Source organism: Mustela putorius, unplaced genomic scaffold (genome assembly GCF_011764305.1).
Source record: "Mustela putorius furo isolate JIRA1106 unplaced genomic scaffold, ASM1176430v1.1 tig00003853_pilon_pilon_pilon, whole genome shotgun sequence".
NCBI lineage: Eukaryota > Metazoa > Chordata > Mammalia > Carnivora > Mustelidae > Mustela > Mustela putorius.
Genome location: NW_025422005.1, coordinates 40112262 through 40132680, shown reverse-complemented (window position 1 = coordinate 40132680; position 20419 = coordinate 40112262). Strand labels below are relative to the sequence as shown.

The following is a 20419-nucleotide window of genomic DNA, read 5'->3' as shown; positions in this document are numbered from 1 at the left end:
TATAATGATTAAATGATTGGAATGTTCTGGGCAGAATACTAAAGAAAAGAGAGCTACATGGAGAAAAACTCTAGAAGTCTGGATTGTGCTCCGCCCAAATCTTTGGCTGAATTTGTATATCGTAGGCCAACTTGAACAACTCCTTGACAACTCTGTGACAGTAGACACTCCAGAGTATTTTGTTACTAATTGAAACTGAGAAATTTTTTAAAAATTTATTTAAAAATTTATTTAAACTAGAACTCATTATATGTTGACATAAATAAGATTCTGCATGAAAAATAATTACTTTTACAAAATAAAAAAAGAGAAAGGGGACATTGTTTTCCATTTTTTACCAACTCTTCAATGTCTATGTAGAAGATGGCTAGATTCTTAGATCTGCTACTTTGTTCATTCTGTTGTAGTATGTTGTTTCTGTTAAGTATGTGAAGAAATTGTGTCACCAACTGATACATAATTGTAATAGCCTTTTCAGATAATATTCTTACAGTTTTATTTGATATTATTTGATACTACAATCAAAGCCTGGTAATTGGTAATTTCTTAAAGATTATTGGCAATGTAAAATCTGAAACCACATCAGCAAGATTTTGGTATTGTTATATTAAAATTCACTGGAATATTCAGCTTCAGTAGATGATTTTCTAATCTCTATGAAATAGTTATTTGGGTTTATCTTTGTGTATGATGTAAAAGAATGGCCCAATTTCATTCTTTTGCATGTGGCTGTCCAATTTTCATAGCACCATTTATTGAAGAGACTGCCTTTTTTGCATTAGGTATTCTTTCCTGATTTGTAAAAGATTAGTTGACCATAGAGTTGAGGATCCACTTCTGGGGTCTCTGTTCTGTTCCACTGATATATGTGTCTGTTTTTGTGCCAATACCATGCTGTCTTGAGGATCACAGCTTTGTAATATAGTTTGAAGTCAGGCATTGTGATGCCCCCAGCTTTGCTTTTCTTTTTCAGCAATCCCCTGGTGATTTGGGGTCTTTTCTGGTTCCGTACAAATTTTAGGATTGTTTGTTCCAGTTCTATGAAAAGTGCCGATGGTATTTTGATAGGGATTACATTGAAAGTGCATATTGCTCTGGGCAATATAGACATTTTTATAGTGTTTATTGTTCCAATCCATGAGCATGGACTGTTTTTCCATCTCTTTCTGTCATCCTCAGTTTCTTTCTTAAGTGTTCTATAGATTCTAGAGTACAGATCCTTAACTTCTTCGGTTAGGTTTATTCCTAGGTATCTTATGGCTTTTGGTGCAATTGTAAATGGGATTGATTCCTTGATTTCTCTTTCTTTTTTTTTTAAATTTTTTATTTTTTATAAACATATATTTTTATCCCCAGGGGTACAGGTCTGTGAATCACCAGGTTTACACACTTCACAGCACTCACCAAAGCACATACCCTCCCCAATGTCCATAATCCCACCCCCTTCTCCCAACCCCCCTCCCCCCAGCAACCCTCAGTTTGTTTTGTGAGATTAAGAGTCACCTATGGTTTGTCTCCCTCCCAATCCCATCTTGTTTCATTTATTCTTCTCCTACCCACTTAAGCCCCCATGTTGCATCACCACTTCCTCATATCAGGGAGATCATATGATAGTTGTCTTTCCCTGCTTGACTTATTTCGCTAGCATGATATGCTCTAGTTCCATCCATGTTGTCGCAAATGGCAAGATTTCATTTCTTTTGATGGCTGCATAGTATTCCATTGTGTATATATACCACATCTTCTTGATCCATTCATCTGTTGATGGACATCTAGGTTCTTTCCATAGTTTGGCTATTGTGAACATTGCTGCTATAAACATTCGGGTGCACGTGCCCCTTTGGATCACTATGTTTGTATCTTTAGGGTAAATACCCAATAGTGCAATTGCTGGGTCATAGGGCAGTTCTATTTTCAACATTTTGAGGAACCTCCATGCTGATTTCCAGAGTGGCTGCACCAGTTTGCATTCCCACCAACAGTGTAAGAGGGTTCCCCTTTCTCCGCATCCTCGCCAGCATCTGTCATTTCCTGACTTGTTTATTTTAGCCATTCTGACTGGTGTGAGGTGATATCTCATTGTGGTTTTGATTTGTATTTCCCTGATGCCGAGTGATATGGAGCACTTTTTCATGTGTCTGTTGGCCATCTGGAGGTCTTCTTTGCAGAAATGTCTGTTCATGTCCTCTGCCCATTTCTTGATTGGATTATTTGTTCTTTGGGTGTTGAGTTTGCTAAGTTCTTTATAGATTCTGGACACTAGTCCTTTATCTGATATGTCGTTTGCAAATATCTTTTCCCATTCTGTCAGTTGTCTTTTGATTTTGTTAACTGTTTCCTCTGCTGTGCAAAAGCTTTTGATCTTGATGAAATCCCAATAGTTCATTTTTGCCCTTGCTTCCCTTGCCTTTGGCGTTGTTTCTAGGAAGATGTTGCTGCGGCTGAGGTCGAAGAGGTTGCTGCCTGTGTTCTCCTCAAGGATTTTGATGGATTCCTTTCGCACATTGAGGTCCTTCATCCATTTTGAGTCTATTTTTGTGTGTGGTGTAAGGAAATGGTCCAATTTCATTTTTCTGCATGTGGCTGTCCAGTTTTCCCAGCACCATTTATTGAAGAGGCTATCTTTTTTCCATTGGACATTCTTTCCTGCTTTGTCGAAGATTAGTTGACTATAGAGTTGAGGGTCTATTTCTGGGCTCTCTATTCTGTTTCATTGATCTATGTGTCTGTTTTTGTGCCAGTACCATGCTGTCTTGATGATGACAGCTTTGTAATAGAGCTTGAAGTCCGGAATTGTGATGCCACCAACGTTGGCTTTCTTTTTCAATATCCCTTTGGCTATTCGAGGTCTTTCCTGGTTCCATATAAATTTTAGAATTATTTGTTCCATTTCTTTGAAAAAGATGGATGGTACTTTGATAGGAATTGCATTAAATGTGTAGATTGCTTTAGGTAGCATAGACATTTTCACAATATTTATTCTTCCAATCCAGGAGCATGGAACATTTTTCCATTTCTTTGTGTCTTCCTCAGTTTCTTTCATGAGTACTTTATAGTTTTCTGAGTATAGATTCTGTGCCTCTTTGGTTAGGTTTATTCCTAGGTATCTTATGGTTTTGGGTGCAGTTGTAAATGGGATTGACTCTTTAAGTTCTCTTTCTTCTGTCTTGTTGTTGGTGTAGGGAAATGCAACTGATTTCTGTGCATTGATTTTATATCCTGACACTTTACTGAATTCCTGTACAAGTTCTAGCAGTTTTGGAGTGGAGTCTTTTGGGTTTTCCACATATAGTATCATATCATCTGCGAAGAGTGATAATTTGACTTCTTCTTTGCCGATTTGGATGCCTTTAATTTCCTTTTTTTGTCTGATTGCTGAGGCTAGGACCTCTAGTACTATGTTGAATAGCAGTGGTGATAATGGACATCCCTGCCGTGTTCCTGACCTTAGCGGAAAAGCTTTCAGTTTTTCTCCATTGAGAATGATATTTGCGGTGGGTTTTTCATAGATGGCTTTGATGATATTGAGGTATGTGCCCTCTATCCCTACACTTTGAAGAGTTTTGATCAGGAAGGGATGTTGTACTTTGTCAAATGCTTTTTCAGCATCTATTGAGAGTATCATATGGTTCTTGTTCTTTCTTTTATTGATGTGTTGTATCACATTGACTGATTTGCGGATGTTGAACCAACCTTGCAGCCCTGGAATAAATCCCACTTGGTCGTGGTGAATAATCCACTCCTGAGCTCACCGAGCCTGCGACCGGTTCAAGGTAACACCGAGCTGTGAGCTTACTGTCAGCTCTGTCTCTGTAGCCGGCTTTCCCGTTCCAATACCCGCAAACTCTGCGACACTCAGACACCCCCGATCCTTCTGTGACCCTGCGGGACCTGAGGTCACGCTGACCCCGTGTGGGCTTCGCCCCGGTTTAGCCTCTTGAGCGATGTCCCTCAGTGGAACAGACTTTTAAAAGTCCTGATTTTGTGCTCCGTTGCTCCCGCTTGCCGGGAGCCGGCCCCTCCCCCCAGGGTCTATCTTCTGTTGCTTTGGATTCACTTTTCTGCCAGTCCTACCTTTCAGAAAGTGGTTGTTTTTCTGTTTCCAGAATTGCTGTTCTTCTTCTCTTCAATCTGCGGATGGATTTGCAGGTGTTTGCAATCTTTAGATAAGCTATCTAGCTGATCCCCGGCTAGCTGAAGTAGTCTCAGCCTGCTACTTCTCCGCCATCTTGACTCCTCCTCCTGATTTCTCTTTCTTTAGTCAAATTATTAGTGTATAGAAATGCAACAGATTTCAGCACATTGATTTTGTATCCTGCCATATTGCTGAATTGCTGTATGAGTTCTAGTAGTTTGGGGGTGGAGTCTTTTGGGTTTTTCACCTGAAGTATCATGTCATCTGTGAAGAGTGAGAGTTTGACTTCTTTGCCAGTTTGAGTGCTTTTTATTTCTTTTTGTTGTCTGATTGCTGAGGCTAGGACTTCTAGTACTATGTTGAACAATAATGGTGAGAATGGGCATCCCTGTTGTATTCCTGACCTTAAGGAAAAGTTCTGAGTTTACCCTACTGAGAATGATATTTGCAGTGGGCTTTTCATAGGTGGCTTTTATGATATTGAGGTATGTTCTCTCTGTTCCTGTATTTTGAAGAGTTTTAATCAGGAAAGGATGCTGTATTTTTTCAGATGCTTTTTTTTTTTTTTGTATCAGTTGAGAGGATCATATGGTTCTTGTCTTTTCTTTTATTAGTGTGATCTATCATGTTTTTTGATTTGTGGATGTTGAACCACCCTTGCATCCCAGGAATAAATCCTGCTTGGTTGCTGTGAATAATCCTTTTAATGTACTATTGGATCCTGTTGGCTAGGATCTTGTTGAGTATATTGACATCCATCAAAATCCTAGAGGCGAACATAGGAGAACTAGACATAGTAACCTCTTCGACACTGGCCAAAGGAATTTCTTTTAAAACATGTCTCTAAAGGCAAGGGAAACAAAAGTGAAAATGAACTTTTGGGAGTTCATCAAGATAAAAAGCTTTTTCACAGCAAAGGAAACAGTCAACAAAACTAAGAGGCAACCCACAGAATGGAAGAAGATATCACAAATGGCAGTGTAGATAAAGAGCTGGTATCCAAGATGTCTAAAAATCTTAACAGTCTCAACACCCAAAAAACAAATAATCCAGTCTATAAATGGGCAGAGACTTGAACAGACACTTCTCAAAAGAAGACATTCAAATGGACAACAGATGATATGAAAAAATGCTCAATATCACTAGCCATCAGGGAAATATAAATCAAAACCACCCTGAGATACCATCTTAGAATGGAAAAAATTAACAAGATGGGAAACAACAAGTGTTGGTGAGGATGTAGGGAAAGGGGAACCCTCTTACACTATTGGTGGGAATGCAAGTTGGTACAGCCACTCTGGAAAACAGTATGGAGGTTCCTCAAAAAGTTAAAAATAGAGCTGCCGTACGACCCAGCAATTGCAGTACTGGGTATTTACTCCAAAGGTACAGATTTAGTAAAAAGAAGGGCCATCTGTACCCCAATGTTTATAGCAGCAATGGCCACAATAGCCAAACTGTGAAAAGAACCAAGATGGATGAAAGGTTAAGAAGATATGATCCATATATTCTATGGAGTATTATGCCTCCATCAGAAAGGATGAATACCCACCATTTATATTGACCTGGATGGAACTGGAAGGTATTATGCTAAGTGAAATAAGTCAAGCAGAGAAAGACAAATTATCATATGGTTTCACTTATACATGGAATATAATAGCGCAGAGCACCATAGGGGAAGGGAGGGGAAAACTGTGAATGGGAAGAAATCAGAGAAGGAGACAAACCATGGGAGACTGGACTCTGGGAACCAAACTGAGGGTTCTGGAAGGGAGGGGGATGAGGGATGGAGTAACAGATGATTAAAAAAAAATGTAAATAGTGCTTACCGAATAAATAAATAATAGATAAGTATAAATAAATAAATAAGTATAAATAAATAAATAAAAATAAAAATAATTAAAATGCCACAATGAGTAAAAAATAGATAGCTATTTGGAAAATATTGGTTTGCTTATTTAAATAGATCAACCAGGGGCACCTGGGTGGCTCAGTGGGTTAAGCCACTGCCTTCGGCTCAGGTCATGATCTCAGGGTCCTGGGGTCGAGTCCCGCATTGGGCTCTCTGCTCAGCAGGGAGCCTGCTTCCCCTCTCTCTCTCTGTCTGCCTCTCCATCTGCTTGTGATTTCTCTCTATCAAATAAATAAATAAAATCTTAAAAAAAAATAAATAGATCAACCAAATATTGATACATGGCCTTAAGTGATATCAGTAAATCACATTTGTTAATATCACTGATCTCAGAGAAAAGTATTTTAAGTAAGGGGAAGTTGTAAAGCTCATAATGACGTATAAAATTTTTTTTTAAATTTGGAATTCAGTTTGAAGGCTCAAATTTTGTCATTGACAAAAAGTTGTCATTTGTTTTTCTTGAATTGATGGGCTCATTTTGTTCCTTTTTAAGACAATGTCAAGTCTGAATAATATGGTGTGACATCATTTGCTCAAGTAAAAATGGTTTTCTTTGAAAAAAACAGTTCATCTCACATTGTACATGTCCTTTGCCTCAGAACAACAATTGTACTTTAGTGTGTAGCAGACAAGCTTTAGGAGTACTTCCAGTTTTATCACACATAATATTAAAAGCACCAAGATTTAATACAAATAATAAGTTTTATTATTTTATGGCTTTTTTTAATACAAATATTTTATGGTTATGGATACAGTACAATGACTACTACTTCAGCTTAACACCACTACCTTTTATTTTTTATTATTTATTTGAGAGAGAGCGAGAGCTGGGGGGAAGGGGCAAAGGGAGAAGGTGAAAGTGTCTTAAGCAGACAGTGGGCTGAGCACAGAGCCCAATGTGGGGCTCGGTCTTATAACCCTGAGATCATGACCTGAACCAAAACCAAGAGTTGGGCTTTTAACTGACTGTGTCACCCAGGCACCTCTACTTTTTTTTTTTTTTAAAGATTTTATTTATTTATTTATTTAGAGTGCAAGTGGAGGAAGGGATAGAAGAGCAAGAGAGAGAATCTCAAGCTGACTCCTCATTGTGTGAGGAGCATGACATGGGCTCTATCTTACCACCCTGAAATCATGACCTGAGCCAAAATCAAGTGTCAGATACTTAACTGACTGAATCACCCAGGTGCTCCTTAGCACCACCACTTCGATTTCTGATAAAGTATCAGCAGTTTTACTTAGCATTACTTTTGTACAGTCAGTCTCAAGAAATCTGTACTTTTGAGAATTGCTGCTTTAGATCCATCTTAAAAAGTGTTGTAAAGGAGTCTAAAAAGGATCAATCTGATGTGTGTGAAAGTTAAGGGCATTCTAGAATAATCTTCTTACACTCTTTAAAGGCAAACCACTTAATGCAAACACTTACTATGAATGGTATTTAGTCAAAAACTAGTAGATACGAGAAGCAGCCAAATGTGACTCATAACCTGAAGAAAATTTTGGAAATAAAAATACATCAGTGGCAAAAATAATAGAATTAGGAGATGAAGGTTTAAAAACAGTTTTTGTAACTATTCTTAAGAGTTTAAAGGAAGTCAGGAATGCAATGAGGAAAGAAATGAGAAATACTGAAAATTAACCAAATAGAAATTCTGGAGTTAAGGTATAACATCTGCCCCTCCCCCAAAAAATTTACCCAAAAGGGGTTATGAGGTTAGATGCTATTAAAGAAAAGATCAATGAATTTGAGAACATACCAATAAAAACAATGCAAAGTACACACAGCAAATATATTTTGTATTTGTGCTTTTGCTGTGTGTGGGGGTGGATAGTGGAATGGAGCCTGAGTGACCCATGGGGGCCATAGAGAGTGGTCTAATGTATCTGTGATTAAAGTTCCTGAATTAGGGGCACCTGGGTGGCTCAGTGGGTTAAAGCCTCTGCCTTCGGCCCAGGTCATGATCCCAGGGTCCTGGGATTGAGCCCTCTATCGGGCTCTCTGCTCAGTGGGGAGCCTGCTTTCCCCTATCTCTCTCTGCCTTCCTCTCTGCCTACTTGTGATCTCTGTCTGTCAAATAAATAAATAAAATATTTTTTAAAAAGTTCCTGAATTAGAGGAGCTAGTTAGAAATGGGGGAATTTTAAAGAACAGCAGAAAACTACCCAAAATTCATGAAAAATATAAACTTACAGATATAAGCAGCTTAGGAACTCCATCAGGAGTAACTCAAGGGAAACCATATCAAGGTACATCATAATAAAATTGTAAATCAATAGCACAAAAAATTTGAAAGTAGCAGAGGTGAGAAAACAAAGACAAATTGCATATAGGGAAACGTTTAAAAATAGTGATTAGAGACCAGACTTCTTATCAGAGCCAGTACAAGTCAGTGATATTTTTAAGTGCTAAAGGAATAAAATGTTAACTTAGAATGCTGTATTCCACAAAAGTATCTTTTAGAAATGAAGACTAAATGATATTTTGCACACAGAAACTTGAAGAAATGTTAAAGAAAGTTTCTTAGGCTTTAAGGAAATGATAAGAGATGGAAAATTGATCAACACAAATAATACAAATGATAAGAGATGGAAAATTGATCAACACAAATAAATACAACCAGAAATTGTAAATATTTGGGAAATTTTTTTATTTTTAATTTTTAAAAAGATTGATGTTTGAAAAGTGAAAGTAATTGCAGTATATTGTGGCATTTATGAATTATGTAGAAGTAAATGTATGAAATGTATGAAAACACTAACACAACAGGAAAGGAAAATATAAATATACTGTTATAAGATAAGTCCTGTATTATTTAAAGCAGACTGTATTAAGTTAAAAGTACATATTGGGGTACCTGGGTGACTCAGTCAGTTAAAGTTCTGACTCTTGGTCTTAGCTCAGGTCTTGAACTCAGGGTCATGAAGTTAAGCCCTGTTTTGGACTCCCCACTGGACATGGAGCCTACTTAAAAAAATAGATAAAAATTCAAATTGTAGGGGCGCCTGGGTGGCTCAGTGGGTTAAGCCTCTGCTTTCGGTTCAGGTCATGGTCTCAGGGTCCTGGGATCGAATTCCACATTGGGCTCTCAGCTCAGCAGGGAGCCTGCTTCCCCCCTCTCTCTGCCTGCCTTTCTGCCTACTTGTGATCCCTCTCTCTTTGTCAAATAAATAAATAAAATCTTTAAAAAAAAATTCAAATTGTAAACCTAGGAGCAATCACTACAACAGTGAAATGCAGATTATAGTTATTAAGCCAAGGGTTGAAATGAAAGGGAATACCTAAAAATAGTAAATTCAAATGAAGGTAGAAAGAGATAATAAAACAAAAAATAAGATAGGATGAATATAAAAGCAATAAGACCATAACTACAATTAATATAAATTATCTCACATTCTTTTTTTTTAAATATTTTATTTATTTATTTTAGAGCATACACCTGTACCCATGCATTTGGGGAGGGGTAAGAGGGGAGGGAGAGGAAGAGGGGAAGGACTCCCAAACAGACTCTGCACCAAGCTGGGAGCCTGACATAGCTCATTCCCTTGACCCTGAGATCATGACTGGAATGGAAACCAAGAGTCAGAAGCTCAACTGACTGAGCCACCCAGGTATCCCTGTCTCACATTCTTACTAGGAAGTAGAAATTGTGAGACTGGATAAAAAAGGAAAATGAAATATGTATGTACAAGAAACCTACTTTAAGTATAATATTAAAATGTACATAGGAAAATGCTAATCAGTATATGAAATGTTAGTAACATTTTATTATGTTGATATTAAATGAAGTAGACTTCTGGACAAGGAGTATTATTAAGGCCAAATGGACACATTTTGTGATGAACATGGCAACTCATCACAGTCATCACAAAGACATACTATCATAAATATGCACATATCTAATAACAGAGTTTGAAAGTATATGAAACAAAACCTGATAGAACTGATATGAAAAAAGGACAAATCCACAGTGGTAATTGGAGAGTACAGCTTTGTCAACCTCATAAAACTTTGTCAACCTCATAAAACACATTGCTGAAGAACATATAACTAATATAATACTTGATAATTAAAAACCAAATTCTTCCCTCCTAAGATTAAGAACAATGCAAGGTCCACTTCCTTTCTAATAGTAAATGTTCAGAACAACAGCAATATGAACAACATATCAACCAATTTGACCTATTTGAAGTGTTGTAGACTCCTCATAACCACAGCAAAATACATATTCTTTTCATGTGCAGTTGGTACGTTCATTAAGGCAGAAAATATACTCACCCATAAAACAACTCACTAAAAGTTTATAAAAATCATGTGATGTGTGTTCTCTGACAGTAGTAGAATTAATAGAAATCAAGAGTCTGGAAAATTCTGATATATTTGGAAATTAAACAGCATTTCTAAATAAACCAAAGGTCGAAGAAGGAATCACAAAAAAAATTAGAAAATATGTTGAACTGAATTAAGATGGAAACATGGCATATCAACATTTGTTTGATGCTGACAAAGTGGTATTGAGTGGGAAATTTGTAGTTCAAATGCTTAATTACAAAAAAAGGAAGTTCTAGAAGCAATGTTCAGCCCTTCTACTAAGAAATAGGAAAAGTGTCCCCTCCCCTCCTTCCAGTTAGAGCAACAGGATTTCCCTTCACTTCCAAAACAGCTAAATAAACCACCCAAAAGGCTTAGAAGGAATACTATTAGGAATAGTGTCTGTGCTCACATGCTGAATTGGAAAACCTCAAGGCTTTTGCATTGGTATCGGAATAGTTAGCATTAGATTAAATACTATTTGGATGATACTCTCTGACATCTTAGTAGCAAGACCCAAGCACCTTGAACTGTTTCCAAGTTACTTACCTGTATTTTAGAACAAAGCCCGAGAATATTTATAGGAATAAAAAAGTATTCATTGCTCATCGAAGCAAAATTCACAATGTCTGGCATCCAATAAAAATTTCCAGGCATTCAAAGATGCAGAAAAACCTGGCCCATAATGAGGAGAGTAATTAAAAGCAACTCAGAACTGACATAGATTTTGGAATTAGCAGGTACAGACATTAAAATGGTTTTTTAACTCTCTTACACTTACATTTAAAAGAGAGTGGAAAAGGGTAAAAAATGTGAGCAGGCTTGTGGTTGCCTGTGGTGGCAGAGTTCAATAAGCTGGGGTTAATGCAAAATGATATATGAGAATGATAATGTGAAAGAGACCATAAGAAGAGTTCTTGGGAACCTTTATAATGACAGGATGTTTCGCATTAAGAGAGTACTAGGCCTGACTATGAGGCAGCAGATTTTGCCTAAAGAGCAGTGGACAGAATATGAAGAGGATAAATTCTACCTTGAACCATATCTGAAAGAAGTTATTTGGGGAAGAAAGAGATGGGCAAAGAAATAATCATGGAATTAAAATCTGTGGTAGCACCTGTCCTACAAATAATTTTAAGATGTTGAGTAAACATGAAATGTACAATTTAGAACTATTTAAGCTGCAAATGTATTACTTTAAATAAATGTCTATTGTAATTATAAAAAATATAAAAATAAAAAAGAGGAAAGATTTAAAATAAGTCATTGGAAATATTAAAATGACCCAAACTGAGTGTCTAGAGCTGAAGACCATGATGTCTGAGATGAAAAATTTTTCCAGATGGGATTAACAGATTAGACAGTGAAGAAGAAAAGATTAGTAAATTTGAAGACATCACAATAGAAACCACTTCAGCAAAGAGTGGCAGTTTCCTACAAAGTTATTATACAATGGCCTTTCCTCTTCTAAGTATTTACCCAAGAGAAATGAAAACGTGTCTATCAAAACTATATACACTGTTGTTTATGGCAATTTATTTGTAAAAGCACCAAACGTAGATAACTCCAAATACCCATAAACCAGTAGATGGATAAACACATTGTTGTATATCTATATAATTTAATAGTACTTAGTGATAAAAGTCTTGTTACACACAACCATGTGAGAGAATCTCAGACTTTTTTGAGTGAAGGAAGCCAGATTTAAAAAATATATTATGCAATTCCATTTATAGAAAATCTTAGGTAATGCTAACTAAACCATAGTTACAGAAATTAAATCAGCAGTTCTCTGGGGATGAAGTAAGGAGATATAGAGGAATTACCAAGGGGCATAAAAAACCTTGGTGGGGGGGAGTAATGGATAAATTTACAACCTTTTTTTTTTTTTTAAAGATTTTATTTATTTGACTGAGAGAGACACAGCAAGAGAGGGAACACAAGCAAGGGGAGTGGGAGAGGGAGAAGCAGGCAGGCTTCCAGGTGAGCAGGCAGCCTGAGGCAGGGCTCGACCCAAGCTGAAGGCAGAGGCTTAACAACAGAGCCACCCAGGTGCCCCTAAATTTATAATCTTGATTATGATGAATTTCACCTTTTGGATGTATTTGTCAAAACTTATGAGGTTGTAGATTTTAAATATGTGCAGTTTATTTCCTGCCAATCATAATGAAGATATTAATTTTTGTTTAAAAAGAGCAAATAAGGGGCACCTGGGTGGCTCAGTGGGTTAAAGCATCTGACATCAGCTCAGGTCATGATTCCAGGGTCCTGGGATTGAGCCCCACATCGGGCTTTCTGCTCAGTGGGGAGCCTGCTTCTTCCTCTCTCTCTATCTCTCTCTCTGTCTGCCTCTTTGCCTACTTGCGATCTCTGTCTGTCAAATAAATAAATAAATAAATAAATAAATAAATAATCTTTTTAAAAAAAGAGAACAAATAAAATTCCAAAGTAACTGTAAAAGGAGGCAAATTATGTATGTGTATACACACAAGCAGAAATCTATAAAGCAGAGAATGGATAAATAGTAGAGAAAATGAACAAAATAAAACTTACAGCTTTTTTTGAGAAGATGAATAAAATTGATAATTCACTTGCTACTGTGAATAAGAACAAAAGAAAGAATGCACAAGTTGTTCATATTGGAAGTGAAAGGAACCTATAGACATTAAATGGGCTATAAGGCAACATCAAGAACAAATTTATGCCAGTAAATTTAAAAGATACATCAAACTTTAAGTAGCTATAAAGATTATTTTAAAGGTACAAAATATAGCCAACAGAAGAAAAAATAAAAAATCTGAGTAGGTGTGTATCCAGTATATAAATTGAGTTGATAATCAAAAACATCCCCCAAAAGCAAACCAAATATTTCATGTCTTCACTGATAAAGTCTATCTAATATTAAAGGAAGAAATACTAGCAATCATTCAAAAATAGAGTATTTCTTAATTCATTTCATGAAATCAACATTACTCTAATACTAAAACCAGACAAAGACATTACAGGAAAAGAAAGCTACAGACCAATATTTCTTAAAATTATAGAGGCAGAAAAGTTCTTTACAAAATATTTGCAGGTTGGGGTGCCTGGGTGGCTCAGTTGGTTAAGGTCCAACTCTTGATTTTGGCTCAGGTCATGATCTCAGTTTCATGAGATCAAGCCCCAAGTTGGGCTCTGTGCTCAGCATATGGCTTGCTTGTCTTTCTCCCTCTGCCCCTGACCCCGCTCTTGAGCTCTCCTGCTCACATACTCTCAAATAAATAAATAGAATCTTAAAAAAGAATTTGCAAGTTAAATTTAGTAAAATACAATAAAATACATACATAAGTATATAATATACCTCATGGTCAAGTGAGTTTATCCAGGAATGCAAAGCTTGCTTAACAGCTTATAATTTATTTTTGTAATTCACAGTATTAGAATAATAAGTGAGAAAATTCATCTGATCATTTCAGTAGGTGGAAGAAAAAGCACTCAACACCCATTCATGTTGAAAAATTAAAACAACAACAACAACAAACAACTAGTAAGAATAGAGGGAAACTTTGTCAACCTCATAAAACACATTGCTGAAGAACATATAACTAATATAATACTTGATAATTAAAAACCAAATTCTTCCCTCCTAAGATTAAGAACAATGCAAGGTCCACTTGTAGCACATCTATTCAGTGCTTTATAGAAGATATGCATTATCCTTGAAGCACACAAGAAGATGATCAGTGTCATTAGTTATTATTAATCATCAGAGAATATAAATTTAAAGCCACATTTAGAAACCATAGCCACCGGAATGGCTAAAATTAAAAGGACAAAAAATTCTTTTTGTTGATAGTGATATGCAGCCATTGGAACTTTGTTGGAATTCGTAATGGTATAATCACTTGGGAAAACAGTTTGGCGGTTTTAAAAATAAAGTTAATCATACAGTCTAGCAATTCCATTCTCAAGTATTTGTTCAAGAGAAATCAACACATATTTACAAAAGGGTTTACACAATGTTCATCATAGCTTTATTTGCACTAGGGAAAAAATATAAACACTGCCAATGTTCATCAGCTGGAGAATGTATAAACAAATACTGCAATATCCATATGTATTTTATTTGTTGCTGTGTAACAAATGACTCAAAATTTATCTGGTTAAGAAAATTTGTTATCTCACCATTTGTATAGATAAGGAATCCAGGTGTGGCTTAGCTAAGCTGTAATCAGTTTGTCATCTCAAGGTTCATCTCAGGGAAATATAAACTTTTGAGATCATTGATGTGGTTGCTGACAGATTCATTTCCATGTGGGCTATTGAACCAAGAGACTCAGCTCTTCACTCAGTCTTGGTTGGAGGCTGCCCTCTATTCCTTACTGTGTTTGCCTCTCTCTATACCAGTTTGCTTTCTCATCAGAGAGAACAAGTAAAGGGCAAGAGAGAGAGAGTGTAGCAAGATGGAGACCATAGTCTTTTTTTTCTTTTAATTAAAATTTTAAACTTATTATTATTTTTTATAAATATATAATGTATTTTTATCCCCAGGGGTACAGGTCTATGGATTGCCAGGTTTACACACTTCACAGCACTCACCATAGCGCATACCCTCCCCAATGTCGATAACCCAACCCGCCTCTCCCGAACCCCCTCCCCTCAGCAACCCTCAGTTTGTTTTGTGAGATTAAGAGTCACTTATGGTTTGTGGAGACCATAGTCTTAAAACCTGTCTCATTAGTCACATCCCATCACCATTATTATATTTGCTTCATTGAAGTAACTTGGTACTTCATTGAAGTAACTTGGTACCAAGTAACTTGGTACACACTCATGGGAGAGGGAATTACAAAGGGCATGAATACCATAAGGGTGGGGAACATTGGAAGCCATTTCAGAAGCTGCCTACCTTACAATGTAATGAAATACTACTAAATAATGAAAAATAAACTTATTGGTACATGCAACAGTGTAGCTGAATGTCAAAAACATTAAGTAGAGCAAAAGAACCCAGGCATAAAAGATAACAGAACTAATCTTTAGAGTGAGAAGAAAGGTCAGTGGTTGGGTGAGAGAAGGTTTTTGTTTCAAAGAGGTATGAGTATCTTTCTGTGATAGAGGAAATGTCCTTTATCCTAATTGTGGTAGTGGTTACAGTGGTGAATATATTGTCAAAATTCATGGGTGAATTTTATTATATGTATATATATAATAAAGCCTCCTCAACTTCTTTATTCATTCATCCATCATTGGACAATTAGGTTCAGTATTTTGGCTGTTGTAGATAATGCTGCTTTGAACATGGGGGTGTAGATAGCTCTTTGATGCAGTGTTGTGGGTTTTTTTTTTGTTGTTGTTGTTATATTGCTGGATGATACGGTAGTTCTGTTTTTAATTTTTTGAGAACGCTCCATGCTGTTTTCTCTAGTGCTTGTACTAATTTACAATTCTACCAGAAGTGTATAAGGGTTCCCTTTTCTCCAATCTTTGTAGAATTTGTTATTGTTCGTCTTTTTGATAGAAGCCATTCTAGTAGGCATGAGGTGATATCTCATTGTGGTTTTGACTTTCATTTCCCTAATAATTAGTGATGCTGAGCATCTTTTCATTTACCTGTTGGCCATTTGTATATCTTTTTTGGAAGAGTATCTGTTCAGGTCCTTTGCCTATTTTTTTTTTTAAAAAGATTTGTTTCATTTATTTTAGAGAGTGAGAAAGAACAAGGGAAGGGACAGAGAAGAGGGAGAGAATCCTTAAGCAGACTTTCCACTGAGTGTGGAGCCTAACACGGCATGATCCCAGAACCCTGAGATCATGACCTCAGCTGAAACCAAGAGCTGGATGCTTAAGCAACTGAGCTACCCAGACACCCTTGACCATTTTTAATTGGAGTATGTGTGGGTGTGTGTGTGTATGTATGTATGTATGTATGTATATAAGTGTTTTGGTATTATGTTGTGAGTTGTTTATATATTTTGGATATTGACGCCCTATCAGATATATGGTTTGCAAGTTCAGTGGACTGCTCTTAATGACATCTGCATATCTGCACATTTTTCTAAGTTACATACTAGGGTGCTGTAGTGGCAGTGCCATTTTGTGTTAAGATCTTTGGTGTCAGAAAGACCCAGATACACATACTGGCTCTGAAACTTGCTGCATTCTAGTACTTCACTGACCTAAATTATTTTGGATATCCCTAAAACAATAATTACTGTTTATTTAGAATCTATTCTGGCCAAATACTATACTAGACATTTATGTGTGTATTACCTAAGTTAATACAAATCAAAATAATCAACATTTTTTGAAACATACACTAATACAAAATATTTCCATGTCTTCTGTGATTTAGTGCAGAAACCCAATTAAGTGTTGGTACTATAATTATCCCTTCTTTACAAAAGAAGATATTGAGACCAACAGAATAAATTTTTAAAATATGAGGAACTCAGGCAGCTGTCAAAATTCTGGTTTTGTTTTCCATTCTTCTCTTCCTGTGGAATTAAACTTTTTATATGTTATCCAAACTTGTTGCAAAGAGTAACTGCAACTTCAACTTAAAATCTATTTTTGTTTTTTTCTTTAAGAAACTTCTCTTAGATTATAAATGCTAAGAGTATCTCCAGGAGTCTAAGTAGAAACTGTCAGGTGAAGGTCAGTTTCTAAGAGGAAAGTACTGGGTGGAATTGAAAGAGCATAAGCTCAGTTCCAGGCAAGGAGAGCTCTAGAAATACTAGCCATAAATGAAAAGTCCATAAATGAAAAGTCAATGTTTATATGTATTTGATATAAAAAGTATGGCTCATTTTCCTACTGTTTCCATAAATTCTTTGTCAGCAGTGACATTTTCAAAGTCTAAAGTTGATAAAGGTTTGTGCTTGTAAAATATATTATGACATTTAGTCACTATCAAAAGTGCCCAGATAGGAATTTTTTTGGGGGAAGTAAGACTTTGTCACTAAGGCCATGAAGCATTTAATTATAGCACTGCTTACTTTGGCACCTGTATTTCCATAGTACTGTGTAGCATAAGTTTTTTCCCCCTTCGTTTGTCAGCATGGAATATTTTTCCTCTTTTAATATATAACATAATCAGGTTTTTCAATATTCAGTCACTTACTATAAATGGGGTTGAGTTATGTGTTTATCTGAAAGTATAGACTAGGGGTGTGTGGATGACTCAGTCAGTTAAACATCCAACTTTTTTTTTTAAGCAGGGGCCTTTTTTCTTTTTAAAGATTTTATTTATTTATTTGACAGACAGAGATCACAAGTAGGCAGAGAGGTAGGCAGAGGGAGAGGGAGAAGCAGGCTTCCTGCTGAGCAGAGAGCCTGATTCAGGGCTCAATCCCAGGACCCTGGGATCATGACCTGAGCCAAAGGCAGAGGCTTTAACCTACTAAGCCACCAAGATGCCCCAACATCCAACTTTTGATTTCAGCTCAGGCCGTGATCTCAGGGTCATGAGTTTGAGCCCACATAGAGTTCCATGCTGGATGTAAAGCCTGCTTAAGATTCTTTCCCCCTCCGTTTGCCCCTTTCCCTGCTCATGCACTCTCTTTCTCTCCAAAAATAAAGTATGAAAAAGTATACTCTTAAAAATACACTTTTTTATTTTTTATTTTTTAAGATTTTATTTATTTATTTGACAGATGGAGATCACAGAGAAGCAGACAGAGAGAGGAGGAAGCAAGCTCTCTGTGGAGCAGAGAGCCCAATGCGCGGCTCAATCCCAGGATCCTGGGATCGTGACCTGAGCCGAAGGCAGAGGCTTTAACCCACTGAGCCACACAGGCGCCCCTAAAAATACACTTTTTTTAAAAAAAAGTATAGACTAGCAACAACCTAATAAAAGTAAATATATGCAATGCTTGTATATTCTGATTCAACAATCTGCTTAATATACTGTAGTTCTAGAAATTAGCCGATTAATTTATTAGTAGACTTGATTCCTGAAAAACAGTTTCTGGAACACTGGGAAAATTTTGATTCCTCACTGTTTTTCATTAGCATCATGTTCATTTTTGCCTTTTTAACCTTTAAGTCTTTTGTCTTCATCAAATAGAATAACTTGGTGTGCACTCCTTCATGACCCAGTTATCCTTCAATCTGGGTTTAAGTCTCATCTCTCTCATAAAGCCTTCTCTACTTAATCCAACACAATTTTTTTTCTTTTCTGAAATTCTGTTGCTTTTCTCTTTAATGTAGTTTAAATTGTCTTCTAGATTATATACATTGACTTTATTTTTTTAGCTGCTTTCATGGATGTAATTTCCTTTTATCCTTAGACCCTGGAAATAGTTAAGAACGGCAATATTATTCTTCATTTTATGATACAAAAAATAAGAATAGATATTTATTTCTTGAAGATAAGACTTCAGCCCAAATCTTCATTCTAAAATCTGCTGTGCTTATACTGTATCACTTCAAGTTTTATACTTTACCTGCTATTCCTACCACATGCTGAGCACATACTGGTATTTTCAGTTGATTGGTTTAAAGTAAGTTGTTTCTAATCAAACTTGTATCTATTTCTTTTAAAGAGCTCTGCAGTTAATTAACTAATTAATTCTAGAGTCTTTTGTCATAATTAATCTTGAAGCCTGAGTTCTTCAAAGGGGCAACATTTGTTTAAGATTTAAAGTTTGGACTATGTAAATTATTCTTATTTATTTATCAAATGTCATTGTGTACCATATGCCTGATATTATTAGTAGCCCTGGATATGGATAAATGTTGATTACATTATTTTGTTAGTAATATTCAGTCTTTTCTTATTTATGCAGGAGAGATTAAACAGATTCTAGAAAATGAACTTCAGATACCTGTGTCTAAAATGCTGTTGAAAGGCTGGAAGACCGGAGATGTGGAAGACAGTGTGAGTTTCTTAATTGCCTAGAAATAAAAGGAAATTAAGTCATGCAATTGACTAAATGATACATAAAAATTGGTTTTTACTAGTTTTCATACATATGACAGAAGTAGATTTTGGTAATAGCAACTTAGTTTAAGGAATCCGCAAATAGTGTTGATCAAGTTAAAAAACATTTTCATGGTAAACCAACAATAGTTTTGAATGAGTTAGGTATGTAATTGAAAACACTGTATGGCATGTTTTTCCTATTTCTGTTATTTAGGAGTTAGTTTGGCACTCTCTTTTTTTTTTTTTTAAATATTTTATTTATTTATTTGACAGAGAGAAATCACAAGTAGAGGGAGAGGCAGGTAGAGAGAGAGAGAGAGGGAAGCAGGCTCCCTGCCAAGCAGAGAGCCCGATGCGGGACTCGATCCCAGGACCCTGAGATCATGACCTGAGCCGAAGGCAGCGGCTTAACCCACTGAGCCACCCAGGCGCCCCAGTTTGGCACTCTCTTATGAGAGCTTTTACTTTTTTATCAAACCTCATAGGGTCTCAGTAAGTACCCTGGAATAATTTACTGAACAATTATTTACTGGCCTGCAAGAAGTCATGCACAATGTATACATGTATGCCAAATATTGATTATGGAACAAAGATAATAATAAGACATTTTTTTAAACTTGGAAAATTTAATGATAAGAATCTTTGTTTACTTGGGTAATGGCCAGTGCATGGAATGAATTGTACTTTAAGAATTTTCATAAAGTGTTGCAATTTTAAGGCAGTAGTTGCTGTTCTTAAGAACCCAGTAGCAGCTTCAGGTATTAAATATTTCACACACTCTTTCTTTGTCTGACAGAGAGAGTAGAGAGGGATTGAAAGAAATGAATTAACTCTAGAGTTTTAGATGTTTAAAGTGCAAATAATAATCAAATCCTTTCATAGTTATTAACTTGATATTTCAGTATCTAGGCATAAACTTAGTGTTCAACTTTTGGTTCAGTTCTTTGTCAATGACTTCTGGTAGACATTGTGCCTATAAATATGTATACATGAATTCATATGGTATGTGGAGGTGTTTGGAGTATTTAAGTAAGATATTTATATGAATTTCACATTAGCAAGGTATTTATAAATTTAGATACAAATTAGTGGTGTATATCAGACTTTCTTCATGGAACCAGGTTGTAAATATTTTAGGCTTTATGGGCAATACAGTCT

At 36.1% G+C, this 20419-nt stretch overlaps 2 protein-coding genes across 2 annotated transcripts in view; both read left to right on the top strand.

Annotated features, from left to right (window-relative positions):
- FAF1 (Fas associated factor 1) overlaps positions 1-20419 on the top strand; it is a 480711-nt gene that overhangs the window by 156657 nt on the left and 303635 nt on the right. The window contains exon 5 of the mRNA XM_045064498.1: positions 19125-19216. Within this exon, the coding sequence (XP_044920433.1) occupies positions 19125-19216 (92 nt within the window). The remainder of the gene's footprint in view (positions 1-19124; positions 19217-20419) is intronic.
- LOC123387337 (cytochrome b-c1 complex subunit 7-like) lies at positions 9622-12246 on the top strand. Its single transcript, XM_045064499.1, has one exon. The coding sequence runs from the start codon at positions 11228-11230 to the stop codon at positions 11444-11446; it is 219 nt and encodes a 72-aa protein (XP_044920434.1). The 5' UTR covers positions 9622-11227; the 3' UTR covers positions 11447-12246.